Source organism: Nycticebus coucang, chromosome 4 (genome assembly GCF_027406575.1).
Source record: "Nycticebus coucang isolate mNycCou1 chromosome 4, mNycCou1.pri, whole genome shotgun sequence".
Taxonomy (NCBI): Eukaryota; Metazoa; Chordata; class Mammalia; order Primates; family Lorisidae; genus Nycticebus; species Nycticebus coucang.
The window spans coordinates 9,680,681-9,700,849 of record NC_069783.1 but is presented as its reverse complement, the minus strand read 5'-3'; the positions used below and the strand labels follow the sequence as shown (position 1 = coordinate 9,700,849).

Below are 20,169 nucleotides of genomic sequence, written 5' to 3'. Positions count from 1 at the left end.
CGTCTCGCCCCGCCCCCTGGGATCGCCCCGCCCCCGGCCGCTTCGCCCCGCCCCACCTGCCCTGCACCGTGGGCCGCTGACTCAGATCCGCGCTCTCCTTACTCGCGGTTAGGGGTCTCCGGGAGACGCCTAGACAGTCCCTATTTTTCTTGAGTTTGGTGGGCAAACGGGCACCCCTCAGGGAGATGGACCGTTCTATTGTAATATTTTTCACCTCACACAAGTTGTTTTCCTAAACTTTTCAGGAATTAAAACTTGGGAGGCTTAGCGGCCCCACATCTGCTCATCTTCCGCGGTCACGGGCGAGCTAATAGGCTGCGCTAGGTGCAGGTTCCTGGGACCTCATTTCATGCCCTTTCCAGAGCCACAGAGCAGGGGAAGGAAGGCTTCCCTCTCTCCCTCCCGGCGGTTCCTGGAGACCTTCCACTGGAGCACTTCGGAGTGAAACTTTTTTCTTAAGGAGGGAAAATAGATTTCTACTGACGAAGGTAACTTGGACGTGGCCCTCTGAGCCAACCTCTGGAAATCGCGTTTCTATGAGGGACCGGTTATGAAGCAGAAGAAAACCACTGAAATGCAACTATAGAATCTATGATGGATGGTTTTGTGCTGGAAACCTCAGTGGAGAAGGGAAGGGGCCCGAGCTGGGCTGCGTCAGAGTCCAGCCCTCACCAGGCCATCACTCCGCCTGTGGAAAAATCCAGAAGGTGCTTGGTCCTCCCTCTCAAGTCTAAATGTGAACAGGAAATTCCACTTGGCCCTGCCCTGGCTAGATTAGTAATCAGTCACAATTGTTGGTCTTTAGAAAAATAAAATAAAGGGTGGTGCCTGTGGCTCAGTGAGTAGGGCTCCGATCCCGTATACCGAGGGTTGCCGGTTCAAACCCCGCCCCGGCCAAACTGCCACAAAAAATAGCCCGGCGTTGTGGTGGGCACCTGTGGTCCCAGCTACTGGGGAGGCTGAGGCAAGAGAATCACCTAAGCCCAAGAGCTGGAGGTTGCTGTGAGCTGTGTGACACCACGGCACTCTACCGAGGGCGATAAAGTGAGACTCTGTCTCTACCAAAAAAAAAAGTAAATAAAATAAAAAAGTAAAAAAGAAGAAGAAAATAGAGAAATAAATATTTTTCTTGCAAGCATCAAAGCCTTATAATGGCAGCAGTGACAACTACAGAACCATCTGGAATCTGTTGAGTCCCTCTTGCATGCCATTTGTCACATCTGTTGAAGGATCCTGGTTGGAAGTGCCGAGTCCTGCCATGAGACTGAGGCTCCCCTTCCCTTCTCCTTGGCCTTGAACGCTGTTGATTCCAGAAAGTGGCCTGGATGTGGGCCACAGGACTGACTCATGTGGGAGCATTGTGATGTCTTAGTGCTCCCAGGATCACACAGAGAGGGCACCTTCTCAATTGCGGAACCTACCTGTTCCTGACCAAGGCCACTGACACCCGCTGCTCTATGGGTCCAGAAGGTGAAGCAAGGCAGTAGGAAGATCTTCCTGCCTTGTAGACCCCCTCCCTGCACTAGCCGCTTTGCATAAAGGCCAGGACACTGGTGATGTGGGAGTGTGAATTTTGGGTATCGGGCAGACCTCAGCTGACCTCCCAGCACTGGCCCTTACAGGCTACGTGGTCTTGGACAGACCTTACCTGTAACTTTACTTTCTTCATTTTAAAATGAGGAAAACCACCCCCACCTGAGAAGGTGATCGAGAAGCATGGAGTGGGTGCTCAGTATAAACAGTCATTCCCACCAGATACAAGCTAGCAAAACATTTTGGGATTTGTGGGATGCTGGCTTTTAGGAGGTGGGTGGTCCTAGTGAAGCCATGTTGGAGCCCTGTGGGTAAGTGTTGGGGTCTGAGTCCCCCTACCCCAGCTGGGACATCCTGATAACATGCTGGCTCTTCTGCCCAGATGTCTGCTTCAAATCCACTCATCTTCAAGGTGCCTCTGTGCCTTCAGGAGTGTGCAGTGTACATCCCCTGGGACATCTGTCCAGCACAGGACAGTGTCCCATGTTGGAGGCCTTGTACTGGTCCTCATCGTGTGGCTACACTGGACACGGCCTGCTAGGTGAGCGGGGCCCACCTTAGTCATAGCTGAACAGAGCGTGACTAAAGCTGGCCTCCCTTCTGCTGGGACTTGGAATAGAGCAATGACTGATTCCATTACCCTCTCCCCACCCCCAGCTATTCCCTTCAGCAGAGGAGGATTCCTAAACCTATAGAAAGATTGCAAGAAAAGCACAGTGAATACTCATGTACTCTTCACCTAGATGAATCCATTATTGATAGTTTTATCCATGTTAGCTTTATCTGTCTCTATTTATACACCACATGATTTTCTGTTAAACCTTTTGCAAATGTGCTGTAGACTTCATGGCACTCGGCCAGATACTTCACACACCCCTAAGCACCGATCCGCCATGTAATCACCAACTCCTCATTGTGACCCTGACACAGTGCTATTACACTATGTTTAATCACATTACCTAATAATCAGTCCACACTGCCTAACATTTAGTCTGCAAAGTGTCCTTTATGGCTGCATTGGCTTTGACCTGTCTGCACCATCTTTCCTTGGCCTTCGTCTTTCAGGACATTTCTTTTTGAAGAACCAAGGCCAGCTATTTGGCAGAATGTCCCTCAATTTGGTTTGCCTGGAATTTCTTCCTGATGACATTTCTTTATTGTTTATGGCAGGAGTGCTCCCTGTGTAGTGCAGGTGTCGCCCACAGTGTGTGACATGGAGAGCCACAGAGCACTGACTACCCTGTTATGGGTGAGGTAATAATTTGGTGAAGGCAGTATTTTCTGGACTCAGCATTAACTGTTCTCTAAGAAGCTTTCTCACCTGATGGTTTTATTAATTAATTAATTTATTTACTTTATTTAGTTTTTGAGACAGAGTCTCACTTTGTTGCCCCTGGTAGAGTGTCCTGGCATCATAGCTCACAGAAACCCCTAACTCTTGGCTCAGCCTTCTTAGTAGCTGGGACTGCAGGCGCCCATCACAACACCCAACTATTTTTAGAGATGGGGTCTCGCTCTACCCCAGGCTGGTCTCCAAGTCATGAACTCAGGCAATCCGCCCACCTTGGCCTCACCTAATGGTTTAAATATTTTTTACTGATGCTTGCCTAAATGAGTTATGGCTGTGATAATCATAAAATGGCGATTTTTCTGTTATCATTTATTTTGTATTCTTCAATAGAAAAGAGGTTCTCCTCAATACTTAAAATTTGTAAAAACTTATTGGTCTGAACTCAGGGATTGTTGTTCAGTGGGTTTGTGGGCACTGGCTGTGGGCGATGGGCTGTGGGCACTGGCTGTGGTCAGGGATGAGCTATTATTATCCTTCGTTTTGATGCTCATATTGTCCCAAATTTAGGTTGGCTCTTACATCCCTTTTACATTCCTCAGATGCTCCAGGCTCACCTTGGATGAGGATCATTTTTTTACTATGTGGATATAGAGATGCTGGTTCTGTCCCAGGCAGAGGTGCCTGGAGAGGTCATGATGAAGACTGAAGGAAGCATCCTGCCATGTGGCCTTGGCTCTCAGCTCCTGATTCTGCCCCCAGTACCATTCTGAAACTTTCTGCTTGTTTCTTGCTGTGCTCTTCATGAAGAATCACTGACCTGCACTCTCACTCTCTCCACCAGGCCTCCCTTCCACAAGCTCCCTCCACCTCATTATGTGTCTACTTAGAAGCTGCAGGGACTGAGCACTGAAAGTGTCCAGACCCCACCAGGAAGCCACCTCAAGACTGTCAGTGAACTATGACAGCCTTTGAGATGGTGCCAGACCAGGTACTCAGAATGACTCAGGAATCAGCCATGGTCCCGTGCCATCCCTGCATGCTCCTCACACCAAGACTCCTTTTTAAGCTCCCATCCTCAACCGGGAACTTTGAAATGGTTTCTTTGAGGCATGGCCATTTCCCCACTGCTAGCTCTGGAATAAAGTCACTTTTTACCACAGCTTGTTCTGGTCATTGGCTTTTATAAGCAGTACGTGGCTGAGCCTGTGACTGATTACAATTCTGTCCCTTCCCAGAGCCCTGCTGCTGCCTGGCACATGAGCTCTGAGGCGTCCGGTGTCCTTACTGATAACGCCCCTCTGCTTCCCTAGCACTAACCCTGTAGGCTTTGTGCCCACTTTGTTCTGGTTCAAACGAGGGGAGAGGGTGACGTCAGGACTTTAGTGCAGATACCTCTGTCCTGATTTTCTTGGCTGCCACTGGGTGGGACGGGAAGGTGAGAAGCAGACACCATCTTTTAAAGAAGGCAGATGTAGGCCGGAGCAGCAGATGTGGGCTGGTGTGAGGCAGGGTCTGTGATGACAGCACACACAGGGGAGGGCCAGATGGGTTGGCTGCAGAGCACACAAAGCAGTTCCGCACACAGAGGCTGTAGTGTGCTTGCTCGGAGCAGACAGGCTGATGGACCACGAGAGGAACATGTCTCAGGAGGTGGTGGGTCCAGGAGAAGGCAAGACCTTCAGGAAAGACCTTTCAGCTCCGACCCAACCTGAACTTGCACCAAGTCTAGCCTCCGCACAGACCTGTGAGCAAGGATGGAGTGGTTTGTTACCCAGCACCGCTGCAGCTGACTACCATGCTCTGTGAAAGGGCCTGAATGCTCAGAGAAGAGACTCCTGCAGCGAGTGGTGTCCTTAGAACCTGTCTCCTCCTCCCGCCCCCCATTTTAGGGCTGTGTAAACTGAGGCCTGGCTTGGGGAAGGCAGCATGGAGAAGGCAGATGGGAGGTGGATGCTGGCTTTGCACCAGCAGTGTGGCCCTGAGCAGACTGAACCAAGTCTTTGGCTTGGCTTCCAAACCTCTCAAATGGTGACAATCATATCTACAAAGGAGACAACTGCGCACTGTGCCCGGCACAGGGTCTGTGCTTACACGCTGCACCGTCTATAAGAGGCTGGGCCTCTAGGAGTGTCAGCACCTCAGTGTCACCACCCTCCCTCCCCTCCATCCTCCCTCCAGGGCAGGTAGCAAAGCGCCATGAGACCACCTGCAGCCCTGTTCAGCCTCAACTTCTCTTGCAACGCTTGCTCCCACATTCTTCAGATGAAAGTAATTCTTCTTTTTCCTGGCTACCTGTGCAGGAGGGCGACTGGGCACCATCCTGGGCCAGACCTGCCTGGAGCCTCCACCCCGGCCCACACTCACCCGGGGAAGACTGGCCAAGCGCCCTCACTCCTAGATCGGCTGCAGCTCACATTCCAGCTTCTTCTTCCGGGCTCCTTCCACGAAGGAGAAGTCCATGCCGATGAGCATCTTCCCCAGGGGCGTGTCCACCCTGCTGCCCACCACCTGATTGGTGGAATTGGGGACTGTGTCCGAAAAGAGGGACACATAGTCTGGCAGTGGCTCAGGCTCCTTCTTATTGCCCTGAGGAGAAGGGACAGTTCAGGTCAGACACTGCATGGAGAAAGGAGGGACCTGTGTCCCTCGGCGACTTCAGGATGGAAAGAACAGGGAAGAGTAGATGGCTTCTCTGCCTGAAGCATCCCTGGAGCTTCCGTCCTGGCTTGGCTATGCCACCACCCCCGCCCCCGAGAGTGACACGACTCCACAGCCTGCGCCTGGCTTCTGCCTCCTCTTCCTCCGTGCCAGGCGCCTCCCGGAGCCTTTGATGGTGACGCTGTGACCGAGAGAGGGACCATGTGACCTGCAGTGACTGAGAGAGGGACCACGTCTTACTCCTCTTTCAGCCCCATGACCTGAGATGCTGCTTCACACATGGTAGGCGGCCGCGGGTTTGATTAGGTTTGGGGGGAGTAGGACATTTTTACTTAAAGTATAACACTCATACCGAAAAGTGCACAACTCCTAACTACAGCGTAACACGTATTTGCGAAGTGAACCTGACTGTGCCACCCCGCCTACATGTCCATGGTGAAATGTAACCAGCCCCCAGCCCACCTCCTTTCAATCCCTCTTCCTCTGCGGCAACCGGACTTGGCCTCTGACACCAGGCATCAGTTTTGGGGGTGAGAACTTTTTATGAGTGGAACGGTGTCTCTTCTGTCTGCCTTCTTCCTCTCCACAGTATGTGAGATCCATGCACATTTGGGGTGCAGTTGCAGCTCCTTCATTCTCACTGCTGTGCGGTATTCCGTGCTGTGAGTTGTGTGACTATTGCAGTTACTGACCTGTGCTACCGCGGGCACATTGGGGCTGATTCTAGCCTTTGGCTCTCATGAGTAGTGCTGCTGTGAGCACCTGGTACACGCCTTCTGGTGACCTCTGTAACTGATGGGTGAGTGAGCAAACGAGTGGATATATGAATTAAAAAGAATCCGATCAGTGGGGGAAAATCCTCACTTTTCCTGCTCAGCTTAGGGTTTACTTTGTGCTGCCCTGTGTCTAATAGGAGTGGCACGACCAGTCAGATCACTTTCACCTGGGAAAGTCCCTACCAAGGTGGTCCCACCATGTGGGGGTGATACAGAGTTCAGTGGTTATGTTACTTTTACAGGTCCCTTGGCTAGAAGCCCAGGCCAGAAGCTCAGCATAGGATTTCAGGTCTCATAAGCTAAATTTTCCCTCCCACGTAGACAGCAACAAGACCAGCAAGGACAGAAGGTGGGCATTAAACTCTCCTCCACCTCAAGTTCATGTCAGCATGGCCATTGCCTTGGGTAACTTTCTACACCGCTCATTTTCCAGGTTTTTTTTTTTTTATGAGATAGAGTCTCACTCAGTGCCCTGGGTAGAGTGTCGTGGCATCCTAGCTCAGAGCAACCTCAAACTCTTGGCCTCAGGCAATCCTCTTGCCTCACCCTCCTGAATAGCTAGGACTACAAGTGCCCACCACAACGCCAGGCTGGTTTGTCTATTTTTAGTAGAGAAGGAGTCTCGGTCTTGCTCAGGCTGGTCTCGAACTCCTGAATTCAAGCAATCCAACTGCCTCAGCCTCCAAGAGTGCTGGGATTATAGGTGTGAGCCACCATGCCTGGCTTTGAACAATCTTTTTACAGCTAGACTCATTCTGCCATCCACTCATTCATCCAGCAAGCACTGAGGATTCACTATCTTGTGGGTGCAGCTAGCAATGAATCCATCTTCATCCTTTCTCTTGAGAAGGTCACAGCCTGGTGAAGTTGGGCATTGTAATGTCATAGTACATCACATGCTGTACCCAACGAATGGGTTAGATGTGCTGGTGAGTCAAAGAAACGAGAGATCTAGTCAAGCCTGCTCAGGAAAGTGAGAGTTCTCAGAAGACAGGCGTTTGAGCAGGGCCGTGAACAGTGAATAGGAGTCTGTCAGGCTGAGCAGGGGGAAGGGCATTTCAGGCAGGGCAAGAACATGCTCACAGGCATGCATGGTGCCTCACGCCTGTAATCCCAGCACTTTGGGAGACTGAGGCAGGAGAATCGCTTGAGACCAGGAGTTTAAGACCAGCCTGGGCAACACAGTGAGACCCTGTCTCCAGAAAAATACTAAAGGATTAGCCAGGCATGGTGGTTCACACCTGTAATCCCAGCCCTTTGGAAGGCTGAAAACACAGGATAGCTCGAGCTCAGGAGTTTGAGGTTATAATAAGCTATGACCATGCCACTGCGCCCCAGCCTGGGAACCAGAGCAAGACCCTATCTCTACAAAGAGAAGGACAGAGAGAGAGACAGACAGAGTCAGTGCGGGGTAAACAATAAAGCTGGTGAGGTAGGCAGAGTTAGATCACAGGAAGCTTTGTAAGCCACTCTGAACATCTCATACGTATTGAAGGATTTTATTTATTATTTTTTATTATTTTTGAGACAGAGTCTCACTCTGTCACCGTGGGTAGAGTGCCGGGGCATCCTGGCTAACAGCAACCTCAAACTGTTGGGCTTAAGTGATCCTCCTGCCTCAGCCTCCTGAGTAGCTGGGACAACAGGCTCCTGCCATGAAGCCCAGCTAGTTTTTTCAATTTTTGGTATAGATGGGGTCTCACTCTTGCTCAGGCTGGTCTCGAACTCCTGAGCCCAAGCAATCCACTGGCTTCAGTCTCCCAGAAGCTGGGATGACAGGTGTGAGCCACTGGACCCAGCTACTACCCTGTTTCCTCGAAAATAAGACATCCTCCGAAAAGAAGACCTACTTACAGGAAAGATAAGACATCCCCTGAAAATAAGACCCAGCGCATCTTTGGGAGCACACCTTAAAATAAGACACTGTCTTATTTTCAGGGAAACAGGATAAAATATTTTAATCAGAGGAATTATATGGTCAGTTTTACAGTTTAGAGAAATTGCTCTGGTGGCAAAGTGGAGGAAGGGTTGGAGATGGTGATATTAGAGGCAGAGAATTAGTGTATGAAGTAATTTTGCTCAAATTCATCATTCCTGCTATACGCACATGTATCACTACACACTGCTGACTACCTCAGCCAGGGTAAGGATTTCAGAGCAGATGCCTGTCATTTCCAGTTGGTTCACTGTAATAAAATCAAGAAACCCTGGGGGAAACAAATTTCTAAATGCTCTATTTTCTTTCCCATCAGACTCTGCAGTTCTTGAAATAAGACTGAATTTCATTCATCGCCATCCATTCCAGTATCTAGTACAGAGTGGATCCCCAGTAAATGGCAGTGAAGGAAAAAATGGATATTCACACTGCAAATCCCTTGGACAGAAACATATTTCACCTTACCATCGGGTCATAGTCCTTTAGGAAACTCCAGTTCTGAACCCTGGAAAGGAAAAACACATTGACAGTGTGAATTCTCTCAGAGACATTTTTGCAAATGCTTCTCATTGTGTCAAGCCAATGCAATCGTGTATCACATGGAAGAACTAAGGAGTTTTAAAGTGAACAAATGCCAAGTGTCACCTGGCTACAAAACGACAAACATTTCAGTGATTCTTCCTAGAGTGGCAGCTGGGATGCCAGAGCATGTTCGGCCGGCTGCCTGAAGACACCAACGGCTACAATCTCAACACCTGCCCTGTGCTTTTTCAGATGGCAGCATTCGGAGCACTCTTTTTTTGTGAAGAAAACCCCATTTCCATATCCTCAAGCCTTTATAGCCTTCCAGTGTGTGTGACAGAGGAAGGTGGGGGAGAGGGAGGAAGACGGAGGATGACCAAAAGGAGGATGGCATTACCGGCACTAGTAGTTTAAACTTTGTTTTAATGTATTTTTTAAAAGTCAAGAAATTCTATAAGACAAATCTCTGCCCCGTCCTCACGGCCCCAGGGCCCCACAGCCTATAGTCAAATGTTTCCAGCCTTTTAGTTGCTTCTTCAGGCCTTTGGCTTCCATGTTTTGAAATAATATGCTCATATTGCTGTTTTTTGTTGTTGTTGTTGTTGTTAATTTCAACTTATCTATTGACTTGCTAGTTTTGGAGATGAGTTAACAATCTCACCCCCATCTTCCCTCTCATTCTTCCAAATTAGTTATATTATAGATCTTGGTTAAATTGATACTCACTCATGAACTGAGGAGTACAAAGTGCTTATGTAACATGAGGAACAAAACTTGACTATTTTCTTTCTTTCTTTCTCTCTCTCCCTTTCTCTTTTCTTTCTTTCTTTCTTCTTTTTTTTTTTTTTTTTGAAACAGAGTCTCACTTTATCGCACTCAGTAGAGTGCTGTAGTGTCACAGCTCACAGCAACCTCCAACTCCCGGGCTTAGGCAATTATCTTGCCTCAGCCTCCCGAGTAGCTGGGACTACAGGCACCCGCCACAATGCCCAGCTATTTTTTGTTGCAGTTTGGTCGGGGACGGGTTCAAACCTGCCACCTACTGTATTAGGGGCCAGCACCCTACCCACTGAGCCACAGCCACCGCCCTCTCTTTCTTTCTTGACACAGAGTCTCACTTTATCACCCTGGGTACAGCATCGTGGCCTCACAGCTCACAGCAATTTCAAACTCTTGGCCTCAAGCCATCCTCTTGCCTCAGCCTCCCAAGTAGCTGGGACTACAGGTGCCCACCATGACACCTGGCTGGCTAGCTTTTCCATTTTTAATAGAGACAGAGTCTTGCTCTTGCTCTGCTCAGGCTGGTCTCAAATTCCCAAGCTCAAGTGATCCTCCCGCCTCAGCCTCCCAGAGTGCTAGGATTATAGGCATGAGCCACCGCATTGGGCCCAGCTTAGTATATTTTCTAGAGCTAATAATTATATTTTCCCCCAGTTTTCTTGGGTTTCTGTGTACTGATCATTGATTCTAAATGCTCCAATAATTTTATTGGAGCCCCTCTCAGTGTTACTTTCTACACAATTAAATATCACTTTATTACTTCAACACTTTTTCTCTAGATACCTCCCTCAGAAGCCCCCTGGCCTCTTGTTCCCACCAGCCTAGCTGTGCCAGAGACCACAGAAATGATTCCTTCCTTCACCATCCTGCTGGGATTTCCCTTAGAATTTCATGTCTTCCTTTCTTGTTTACTCTCCTATTTCTGGGAGTGCATCCTCCAGTATTTGTGGATCCATGTATTTCTTTGGTTCAAGAAAATTCTCATCCATTTTCTCTTCATTTTATCTCTCCATCGTCTCTTTGGGGAGTTGTATTTATAGGCATGTTGGACCTTCCTGTTCAGTTTTCCAGGTCTTTAATTGGTACAAAGAAAAATGTAAGATGAAAGTCCTGGAAAACTGAAAAAGATCTATAGGGCTAAATAAAATCTGTTATTAAAACAAAGTTCAACAGATTCTTGTTATATTTTTTTAAGGTGTGTATTAGAAAATTAAAATTCTGTCCATGACTCGTGTTTCTGTTGGGCAGCGCTGCCTTCCACATCACTCCCAAGGCTTTCCTAACTTCTTCCTCTGGACTTTGTGCATCTTCCCACCTGGCATCTCTCGGCTGCATCTCTGTAAATGTTGCAAGTTTTGTCCTGCGTTCTCACCTCTTCTGACCCATCGTATTCTTCCAGGGAAAGCTCTTTCATATTGCTGAAGTCAATGCCTACTTTTCTCTTTTTTAAATTGAGAAATAATTCCCAGCCTATAAGATTTACCTTTTAAAGTGTACGATGCAGTGGCTTTTAGTATATTCATGGAGTTGTGCAACCATCATCATTATCTGATTCTAGAACATTCTTATCACCCCCCCCTTGTATCCATTTAGCAGTCAGTTCCCACTTTACCTTCCCTCCACTCCTGGGAACCCCAAATCTACTCTCTGTCCATACAGGCCTTCAGCGTCTAACCCCCGACTCTCAGATTCAGCATTCCTGGCCATCTCCATTTGCACGTGGTTAAGGCATTTACAGCTCACCAGAAGTCAGCACTTTCATCATTTACCATCTCCTCCCCACTGATTACAGAGGCTGGAGACCTATGTCACCCTTCGCTCCTTCCTCACCTTTCCTCCCATATCTTCATGGTCTACGGGTACTTTTTGCCATCCTACAGGTAGTCTTTTCTGCTTTTCACATGCAGAAGATTGAAATTGGACTCTTTTCTTACAACATGCACAAAAATCAATTTAAAAACAGAGGTGAAAGCTTCATGCCATTGGTTTTGCCAATGATTTCATAAATATGGCACCAGAGGCAAAATTTGATGAATGGAATTGTATTAAACTAAGAACTTCTACAGAGCAAAGGAAACAACTAGTGATGAGGCAACTTAGAGAATGAGAGAAAATATTTGTAAACCATATTAGTTAGATTAGTGTTAATTAGTTGCCAAAATATAAAAGAAACTCTTATAACTTCATAGCATAAAACCAAATAACCGAATTGAAAAAATGAGTAAGGGCTGCAATAAACAGTCTAGTACAAGTGTCCTTATGATAAAAGGATTTTTTTCCTTCTGGGTAGATGCCCAGTAATGGGATTGTACTAGACTGTTTATTGCAGCTCAATATACAATCGCCAAAATGTGGAAACAGCCTAAATGCCCACCAACCCAGGGATGGATTAACAAGCCGTGGTATATGTACATCATGGAATACTATTCAGCCATTAAAAAAAATGGAGACTTTACATCCTTCGTATTAACCTGGATGGAAGTGGAAGACATTATTCTTAGTAAAGCATCACAAGAATTGAGAAGCATGAATCCTATGTACTCAATTTTGATATGAGGACAATTAATAACAATTAAGGTTATGGAGGGGAAGCAGAAAGAGGGACGGAGGGAGGGGGGTGGGGCTTTGGTGTGTGTCGCACTTTATGGGGGCAAGACATGATTGGAAGAGGGCCTTTACCTAACAATTGCAATCAGTGTAACCTGGCTTATTGTACCCTCAATGAATCCCCAACAATAAAAAAAAAAGAAAGAAAAAATGAGTAAGGGAATTGAAGGGACATTGCTCTAAAGAAGACATATGCATGGCCAGCAGGTATATGAAAAGATGCTCAATGCCACTTATCATCAGGGAAATACAAATCAAAACTACGATGATACATCACCTCGCACCTATTAGAATGGTTATTATTATAAAACAAAATAAAACCAAAGACAACCAAGGGTGTGGGGAAAATGGGCCCCTTGTACACTCTTGATGGGAATGGAAAGTGGGGCAGCTGCTGTGGGAAACAGTATGAAGGTTTCTCAAAAATTAAAAGTGGAGCTACCATGTAATTCAGCAATCCCATCTGAGTATTTGTCCAAAAGAGTTGCTATCAGGATCTCAGAGATTTCCAGACTCCCATTTTTAATCTAGCAGTATTTCTAATAGCCCAAATGTGGAAGCAACTTTAATATTCATCTGCAAATGAATGGATAAAGATATATTCTACACATACAATGCGGTATCATTCGGCCTTAAGAAGGAAGGAAGTTCTGCAATATGCTAAAATATGAATGGACCTGGAGGGCATTATGCTAATTAAAATAAGCCAGGCCTGGAGAGGCAAATACTGCATGCTCCCCCTTACCCGAGGCGGCACCCAAGGTAGACTCATCGTGGAAGCAAAGATTGGCACGTGGTTGACAGGGGCTGGGGCAGGGGGAAATGGGCAGTCGCTACTCAACTCATATGAAGTTTCTCGAAAGCAAGACGAATGAGCTCTAGAGGTCTGCTAGACTCGTCATTTTCAAATGTGAACTAGACCATGTCACGCTCATGCTCAAACCCTTGGTGCTCCTCTGAATTTTACGAGAGCTTCGGTGGCTGTCCCCGTGCTGGCCAGCTGTGCCTCAGCCACACGGACACTCAGTGTTTTGTTTGTTAAGTGCACCGAATTCTTTCTTGGCCCCCTTTTATCTTAAATGTCACTTCCTCCAAGGGGCCTTCTGAGAGAGGGCCCACTCTGCTCAGGTTGTTCCCGTCGTAACACTTGGCACACTTTGTACTTGTTTACTTTTCTGCATGTTTTTTGGCTGCCTTGTCCTGAGAATGAAGGCTCCATGGAGACATGGCCAGGTCTCTCTTGTCCCCCATTGTAGCCTTACCGAGTGGGTATTTTAAAAAAATTTTAATTATTATGGATATTTAATTTTTGAACACATGTATGGGGTGATACTTTGGTAAAAGCACACAGTGTGTAATGATCACATCAGGGTAATTGGGGTGTCCATCCTGGGTAGTTTTTGACTCAGTGAATGCATGAGGGAACATTCTTCCCCTAGGACAGACGGCCAGCATCACTCACCCAGACTGAGCAGCAGCTTCCAATGGGCTCCCTCCAGGCTGGACAAGCCCCAGGAGTAGGGACTGCTCCAAACTGAGAGGGGCTCCCCTCCCTGCCAGCCCCCGCTGGCAGGGGAATGAGTGAGGTGGGCTGCTGCGGCCCAGGTCATCCGCCCCGCCCCCTCCTCCTCCCACACCCTCACCCCACATGCTGTCCATCCCTTGGCCGGGATCATTTCCCCACCATCTCTCTTTCTCCATAAACTTCCTAGACCTGCAGTCAGGCTGAGAGGGGGCAGGGAGAGGGGAAGGGACCTGGGAGGTCTGGCCCAGAACTGAGCTCCCAGGGCAGCAGGGCGGTGACTCACCAGCGCTGCAGGCTCCGCTGCTCGGCCTCCAGGAGCTCCCTCCACAGCTGGTCCTGCTGTGTTCTCTCAGCCCCCTGTGCCATGCACTGCCCCTTGTTTGCCTTTGGGGCTCGGGGTACTGGACAGCCACCAGCAAGACTCCTGCCCACCACAGGGCCACCTTGGGGAGCTACAGACATTGAGGCTGGTGGCCTGGTGAGGGGCTGTCGGTAGCCAGCTGATGTGGTTCTCTGGAGCTCAGGGGTGGGGTGGCTCCCCATGGGTGCAAGTGTGTGTGTAGCAGAGAGGGTGCACTGGAGAGCTGCTCCTGCCTCTGTGCTTGACCTCCGGGGACACCTCCTCCTTCTCAAACCCTGGAGAGCCTGGGCAGCAGTCCTCGTCACCGTCTCCCTGAGCCCAGCTCAGAGTGGCCTGAGCAGAGCATTTGAGGACAGCTATGTTTTGAACTCTGACTGTGTTGACTGTTGTCCTGGGAACAGCTTCTAAGTGTGGTGCTGGGGCGGGCCAGGCCTGTCTCTCTCTCTCTCTCTCTCTCTCTCTCTCTCTCTCCCCCCGTGTGTGTGTGTGTGTGTGTGTGTGTGTGTGTGTGTGTGTGTGTGACTTCTGAGCCCTGACGGTGGGGGCAGACAGTTCCTCCGGGGGTGCCATGCACAGCTGAGCCCCAGCCCGGGCAGGAGTCCTCCACACAGTGTGAGGGAGGAGAGAGTGCCAACTCCAGACCCCAGAGTAGGCCCAGCCCCCACCAGCATCCTGGACCTGGGGCAGCCTCTGCCCGGTCAAGCACGCCTTCTGCCCCTCCTGGATGCTGCGAGGAGCATGAGAGGTGGCGGACAGGAAGGTGCCCCGTGCACTTTAGATCAGATATTAGTGCGATGCTTCCTGCTTTCCTTCTGGAATGGTAGTGGGGGTCGTAAGCATGTTTCAGGCGAGGGAGCTCAGTGAGCAGGCATCATTCATGCTGGTTCTCCCTGTAAGCTGGAGAGTTTACGGAGCGCCGCCTCTCCTGGGCCCTCTGGGCTGACCTGGGACAGGCGCCACTTCCACCACATCTGCCCCAGGCGCTCTCTGCTTCCAGTCTCAGGGCTCCCTGTTACTCCCTGTGCATGTGGCCAGATCCACAGTTCATTCTCTGAAGCTCTCCTGTGGGCTGATTCAGCTGGCCATGGTGTTCGCTGCCTTTGTACAGCTGGGAAGAGACACATGAACCACTACGCACAGACACGGCTGTGCTAACTAGATGCCCACAGGCATGGGGCACCAGTTCAGCGGAGGAACCACGGCACTTGCACTGTGGCACCTGTGTGCCTTAACTGGATCTGCTTTGGTGAAAGAAGCAGCAAAAAGTTGGGACTTCACAGGCGACAAGGATTTTCCAGGTGGCAAAATGGGGTGACTGAAAAAAACCTGGATGCAAGAGAGAACCTGGTTTTGGGAGAGAGGCAAGGACTGGGGCACAAAGGCACATGGGGCCAGGCCCGGGGCTGTCTTGGACTTTGCCCTGCACACAGTGGGGAGACACTGATGAGCCGTAAGCCCCAAGGGAGCTACAGGGCACAAAAGCATCAGAAAAGTGACACTGGGCTTGGGCAGGGGCCTGGTGTGGAGGAGACCAGGCCGACAGCCAGGCCAGCAAGAGCAGCCAGCTTTGTCTTTGGCACTTGCCAAAAGGGAAGTGGCTGGGTGGTGCGATCTTCTGGGACATCACTGGTCTAAAGTCAAACCTGTGGGCCTGGGACTCTGTCTTGCCACTGTCTGTCTGTACTCCAAAGAGTGACTTTTACTCTCCCTGAGAAACAGGAATGCCGCCGGGATGGCCACTGTGCACTGGAACCTGGGACAGGCGTTTGGGGGTGACACTCTCTCAGAGGTGTCTGTGTCCCCCTGAAGGCCAAGGAGTAGCAACTCTAACTCCCTTGAATGGCCAGAAGGGTTCCTAAGTGTGTTTAGAGAGGACAGTGCCTGCCACCCTGGCAGAGCCAGTGTGTCCTGGAGGTCCTAAGAGGCCTTTGCAGGACCCGTGCAGGCTGTGGCACCCAGAAGCTTGGAGTAGGCTCTGCCCCAGTCCCCTGGCCACAGGCTCCAGAGATAGAGAACAAGATACATTGTCTGGCAAGGGCAGCTGTGACTGGGCCCTAGTGACTGACCCAATTCCTGATGTATGTGGGTGCTGAAGGAAGCCTATGGAGGTAGGCTTTTATAAATTAGGATTTAATTTAAAAACTATTTTAGACTGATGGCTGATAGAGGGATGGACTGATACATGACCAAGAAAATATAATAAAATATCAGTGTAGAATCTAGGTTAGGGGTTCTCAGCCTTCCTAATGCCGCAGCCCTTTAATAACAGTCCAAAGGTGTGGCGACCCACGGGTTGAGAACCGCTGATTTAGGTGATGGGTGTATGGGCGTTTGCACTAACATTCTTTCAACTTTTCTATGTATTTAAAATTTTTCAAAATAAAATGTTGGATGAAAAAAGATTTCAGCTGCCAATCCAGGCCAGTCACTGCCAGTCTCTTTTCCTGGTCACTGTGCCTGGAAATGCATCCAAATTCACTTTGGGGTGTGTCCCACGGGGCAGGTGTGGGCGGGGCCAGCTCTCAGTCCCGCCCACTTCCTGTAGCTCACCCTCACCCCTGTCCACTTGCTGAGTTGGCTGTGGAGCTTAGAGCTTTGGAGCTGGAGTGCCGTCCAGGGAAGGAGGGGAAATATTTGTCAGAATATTTTAACCACTCTTTTCACGTCTAGACCTCCACTTTCTGGAAAAAAATTTTGGCTAATTACCATCTCCCGGTTTCTTACATGCACACATCTTGAAGGCATTAGACCAGGTGGTGACAGTCAAAGAAAGGACGCAGGACCACCTTCACTCCTAGTCAGCAGCTCCTCCCAAGTCCCCAGAAAGTGTCCTAGTTCAAAAGAACAGCAACATTAAAGAAAAAGTAATTTATCAATTACTTCTTCTTCCTAAAACCTAGACCCAAACATTTTCATGTTTAAATAGTCATTTTGGACCTTCCTGTTGCTTCTTGTTACTGTCCATGTACCTACCATATATTATCTCAGCTTAAAAAGTTTTTTCTTAAACATCAGAAACATCTTCTCCTGTTTCCGTCTCTCTCTCTCTCTCTTTTTTTTTTAGAGACAGAGTCTCACTTTGTCGCCCACAGTAGAGTGCTGCAGCATCACAGCTCACAGCAACCTCCAACTCCTGGGCTTAGGCGATTCTCTTGCTGCAGCCTCCTGAGGGACTGCAGCTGGGACTACAGGCGCAAGCCACAACGTCCAGCAATTTTTTTGTTGCAGTTTGGCCGGGGCCGGGTTCGAACACACCACCCTTGGTATATGGGGCTGGCGCCCTATCCAGTGAGCCACAGGCACCACCCTCACCTGTTTCTCTTTATAATTGATAGAGTCACACGTAGGGTCCACTCATCCTTCCAATGGATGTCCCACCTGGAAAGGTGAATGGGCCAATCCCCACACTTTTGACCTTTAAAACCCCCATCCACCTTAACCCACGGGCTGACTCAACTCACCAGCACCTGGGTAGACATAAAGGCCGATGTTGCCCACACAGACCCTGGAGTCGTTTCCTTTTGTTCACGTTTCAGAATAATCTTTTATTTTTGGTCTTTGACCTCTCAATAATCTTTTATACTTTTCATTTTAATCAGTTTGTTAGAGTTGATGTATCATAATTTACTTAAACATTTTTCCGATTTTGGGGCATTTCGGTCCCCCCCCCCACCAGGTTTTCATTAGCTGTGATGAATATCTTCCTGACTCTCTTTCTTTCTGTTGAATTGTTGTGACAGGACACATTCCCCAAATGGCATTACAGAATGAGAGGAAATGGGTATTTGAATGACTTTTATTATATAGAGAGTGCTGCTGAGCGCCGATGTATGTATTCCCAGCAGTGTGTCAATGTCAGCTTCACTGTCATTGCGGGAATGACAGCTGTGTGGCCTGTTGGTGTCTGAGACCACCCAGGTTTGATGACTGGCTAGAAGCACCTGCAGGACTCAACATCCAGAGATACTCAAGGCCATGATATATTATGGCAAAAGGAAACAAAGTTAAACCAAAGGGAAAAGACACATGGGGTAGAGTCTGCAGGAAATGGGTGAGTTCCCCAGGGATTCACTCAATTCCCCCAGTGTTGGGGCTCTACACACAAAGCATCACCAAGGCAGCTCCCTAGAGACTCAGCACCTAGGGGGCTGGGCACAGAGGCATCCTTTGCCTATGATTCAATAATCAATAATCTCAGAAGGAAAACAGGGAAAAATCTTAGTGTTCGTACAGTTTAGGCACAGTGAGCTTCTTATCAAGGAATGATTATAATTGTCCCCAAATCCAAGTCCCCAGACCCTAGGGAAGGGCCAACCTTGCAAGCAGGCCTTGCTAAGGACAACATTGCTCTAACAAGTATTTCCTTCATTTTCTTTTGAAGGCAAACCATAACTGTACTGTAGAAAATGGGGAGATGGGGCCACCTGAAAGTTCCCTTACTCACAGGGCTGAAGTTGATGCCTGCTGTCAACTGTGACCATTGCTGTGCCTGTCAGCGGTTGGGGCCTTTCTATCTTGGGCTTCCCCCTAACAGGGTGGCTCAGTTTCAAGAATGAGTATCTAAGAAAGAGGGAGATAGGCCAAAGCTTTCTCACCTGTTCTAACCACAAAACTGAGTTGTGCCATTTCCACTATATTCTATTTATCAGAAACAAGTACTAGCATTGGCCCATTTTCAAGAGAATGAATCCATCTTTGATGGGAGAAATGTCAAATAACATGTAGATGTGCTTTAAAATCACAAACATGATATTAGTTTTGCTGTTTTTAGGCATTTACTCTGCAAAAAACCTTGTACCAATGTGCAAAGCTATTGGAGGATATTTTCTGCAGTGTTATTATTTAAAAAAAAAAAGAGGGGTGGTGCCTGTGGCTCAGTCGGTAAGGCGCCGGCCTCATGTACCAAGGGTGGTGGGTTCAAACCCAGCCCCGGCCAAACTGCAACCAAAAAAATAGCCGGGCGTTGTGGCGGGCGCCTGTAGTCCCAGCTACTCGGGAGGCTGAGGCAAGAAAATCGCCTAAGCCCAGGAGTTGGAGGTTGCTGTGAGCTGTGTGAGGCCACGGCACTCTACTGAGGGCCGTAAAGTGAGACTCTGTCTCTACAAAAAAAAAAAGAAGCCAAAATGTTTATCAGTAGGGGACTGGCTAAATCACTTGTGCTGCCCTTAAATTACCTATTGTTACTGAGCTCAAGATAAGCTCAGTTTAAGTCTGGTTACTCACACCACAGAAAGTCAATTACTGAGACAATGAGTACTGCCAGGGAGAAAGGGTTCTACTGTGACTGATGATTTTTTTTTTTTAGGGTTTTTCTTTTTTTTTCCCTGTATACATTCATGCATTTATGGGGTACAATGTGCTGATTTCATATAATTGTGACTGATGATTGACATCAGCTCAGAGTCGGGAGGTAGGTCTCAAATCCTTCTCCGGAGGGGCAATGGCTCTTGTGACAGGTTGTGGAATGCTGGTCAAGTGGAGTTTGCAGTCAGGGGGTCTGCAGGTGTCTAATTCAGGAATCAAGTGTCGGTGATGAGTGGTGAGGTGCCAGGAAGATTACAGAGATCTTCTCATTAGCTTGATTGCTCTCAAAGTCTGAGTTACAGGGACAGAACAAAAAATAACTGAGGGTGGGGACATTTTGCAAGGCTAATTACAGTACTGCTTACAAACATGTCATGTATATAATGTTAAGCAAAACAAAAACAGTAGCAAAACAAGTTATAAATCAGTATACGTGGTGTGATTCTGTTTTTGTTTTGTATTATACTCGTGTGTTGAATTTGGCACAAGTCTGAATGGATATGTGTCTACCTGTATCTAGTGGATGTCTTTAGAAAGCAGAATTACGGGATTTATCACTTTCTACTCTATATTTTCATGGTATTTGGATATTTTACAACAGCATAATTATTTAATAATTTTAAAATATGCTCTGCATGTATGGTTTTTCCTTTTTAATGTAACAATGTAGTCAGGTTAAAAAAATTTTATAAAGTTCTATTTTTGTTCACTTTTCTCATCTAGTTTCCTGATTCCTCATATTATACATTGGTTATCATTTTTTTTTAAATAAATGTCTCTGTGAGTTAAAAGTGATATCCTTTAAGAAAATGGTCTTGGCTTGGCGCCTGTGGCTCAAGCAGCTAAGGTGCCAGCCACATACACCTGAATTGGCGG

General features: G+C 48.1%; 1 protein-coding gene and 1 long non-coding RNA gene across 2 annotated transcripts; one reads left to right on the top strand and one right to left on the bottom strand.

Annotated features, from left to right (window-relative positions):
- Positions 1-137: 137 nt before the first annotated feature.
- On the top strand, positions 138-4,934 carry LOC128583939 (uncharacterized). Its single transcript, XR_008379593.1, has 3 exons — positions 138-1,470; positions 1,916-2,074; positions 3,424-4,934. It is a non-coding gene; the product is annotated as an uncharacterized LOC128583939 (long non-coding RNA).
- Positions 4,451-14,234, bottom strand: C4H2orf50 (chromosome 4 C2orf50 homolog). The gene is made up of 4 exons (XM_053588602.1): positions 13,912-14,234; positions 8,660-8,699; positions 5,189-5,410; positions 4,451-4,566 (listed from the first exon to the last, which is right to left on the bottom strand). Exons 1-3 carry the CDS (start codon positions 14,169-14,171, stop codon positions 5,219-5,221), a joined length of 492 nt encoding a protein of 163 aa, XP_053444577.1. The 5' UTR covers positions 14,172-14,234; the 3' UTR covers positions 4,451-4,566; positions 5,189-5,218.
- Between the last annotated feature and the right edge of the window lie 5,935 nt (positions 14,235-20,169).

What these genes read in the sequence shown, in the direction of transcription:
- C4H2orf50 (XM_053588602.1), bottom strand. Translation starts at nt 14,171, where the DNA reads ATGGGGAGCCACCCCACCCCTGAGCTCCAGAGAACCACATCAGCTGGC. An exon ending in CAGCGGAGCCTGCAGCGCTG is followed by an intron (nt 8,700 to 13,911) that starts GTGAGTCACCGC and finishes TTTCCTTTCCAG; the next exon opens with GGTTCAGAACTGGAGTTTCC. An exon ending in TAAAGGACTATGACCCGATG is followed by an intron (nt 5,411 to 8,659) that starts GTAAGGTGAAAT and finishes CCTTCTCCTCAG; the next exon opens with GGCAATAAGAAGGAGCCTGA.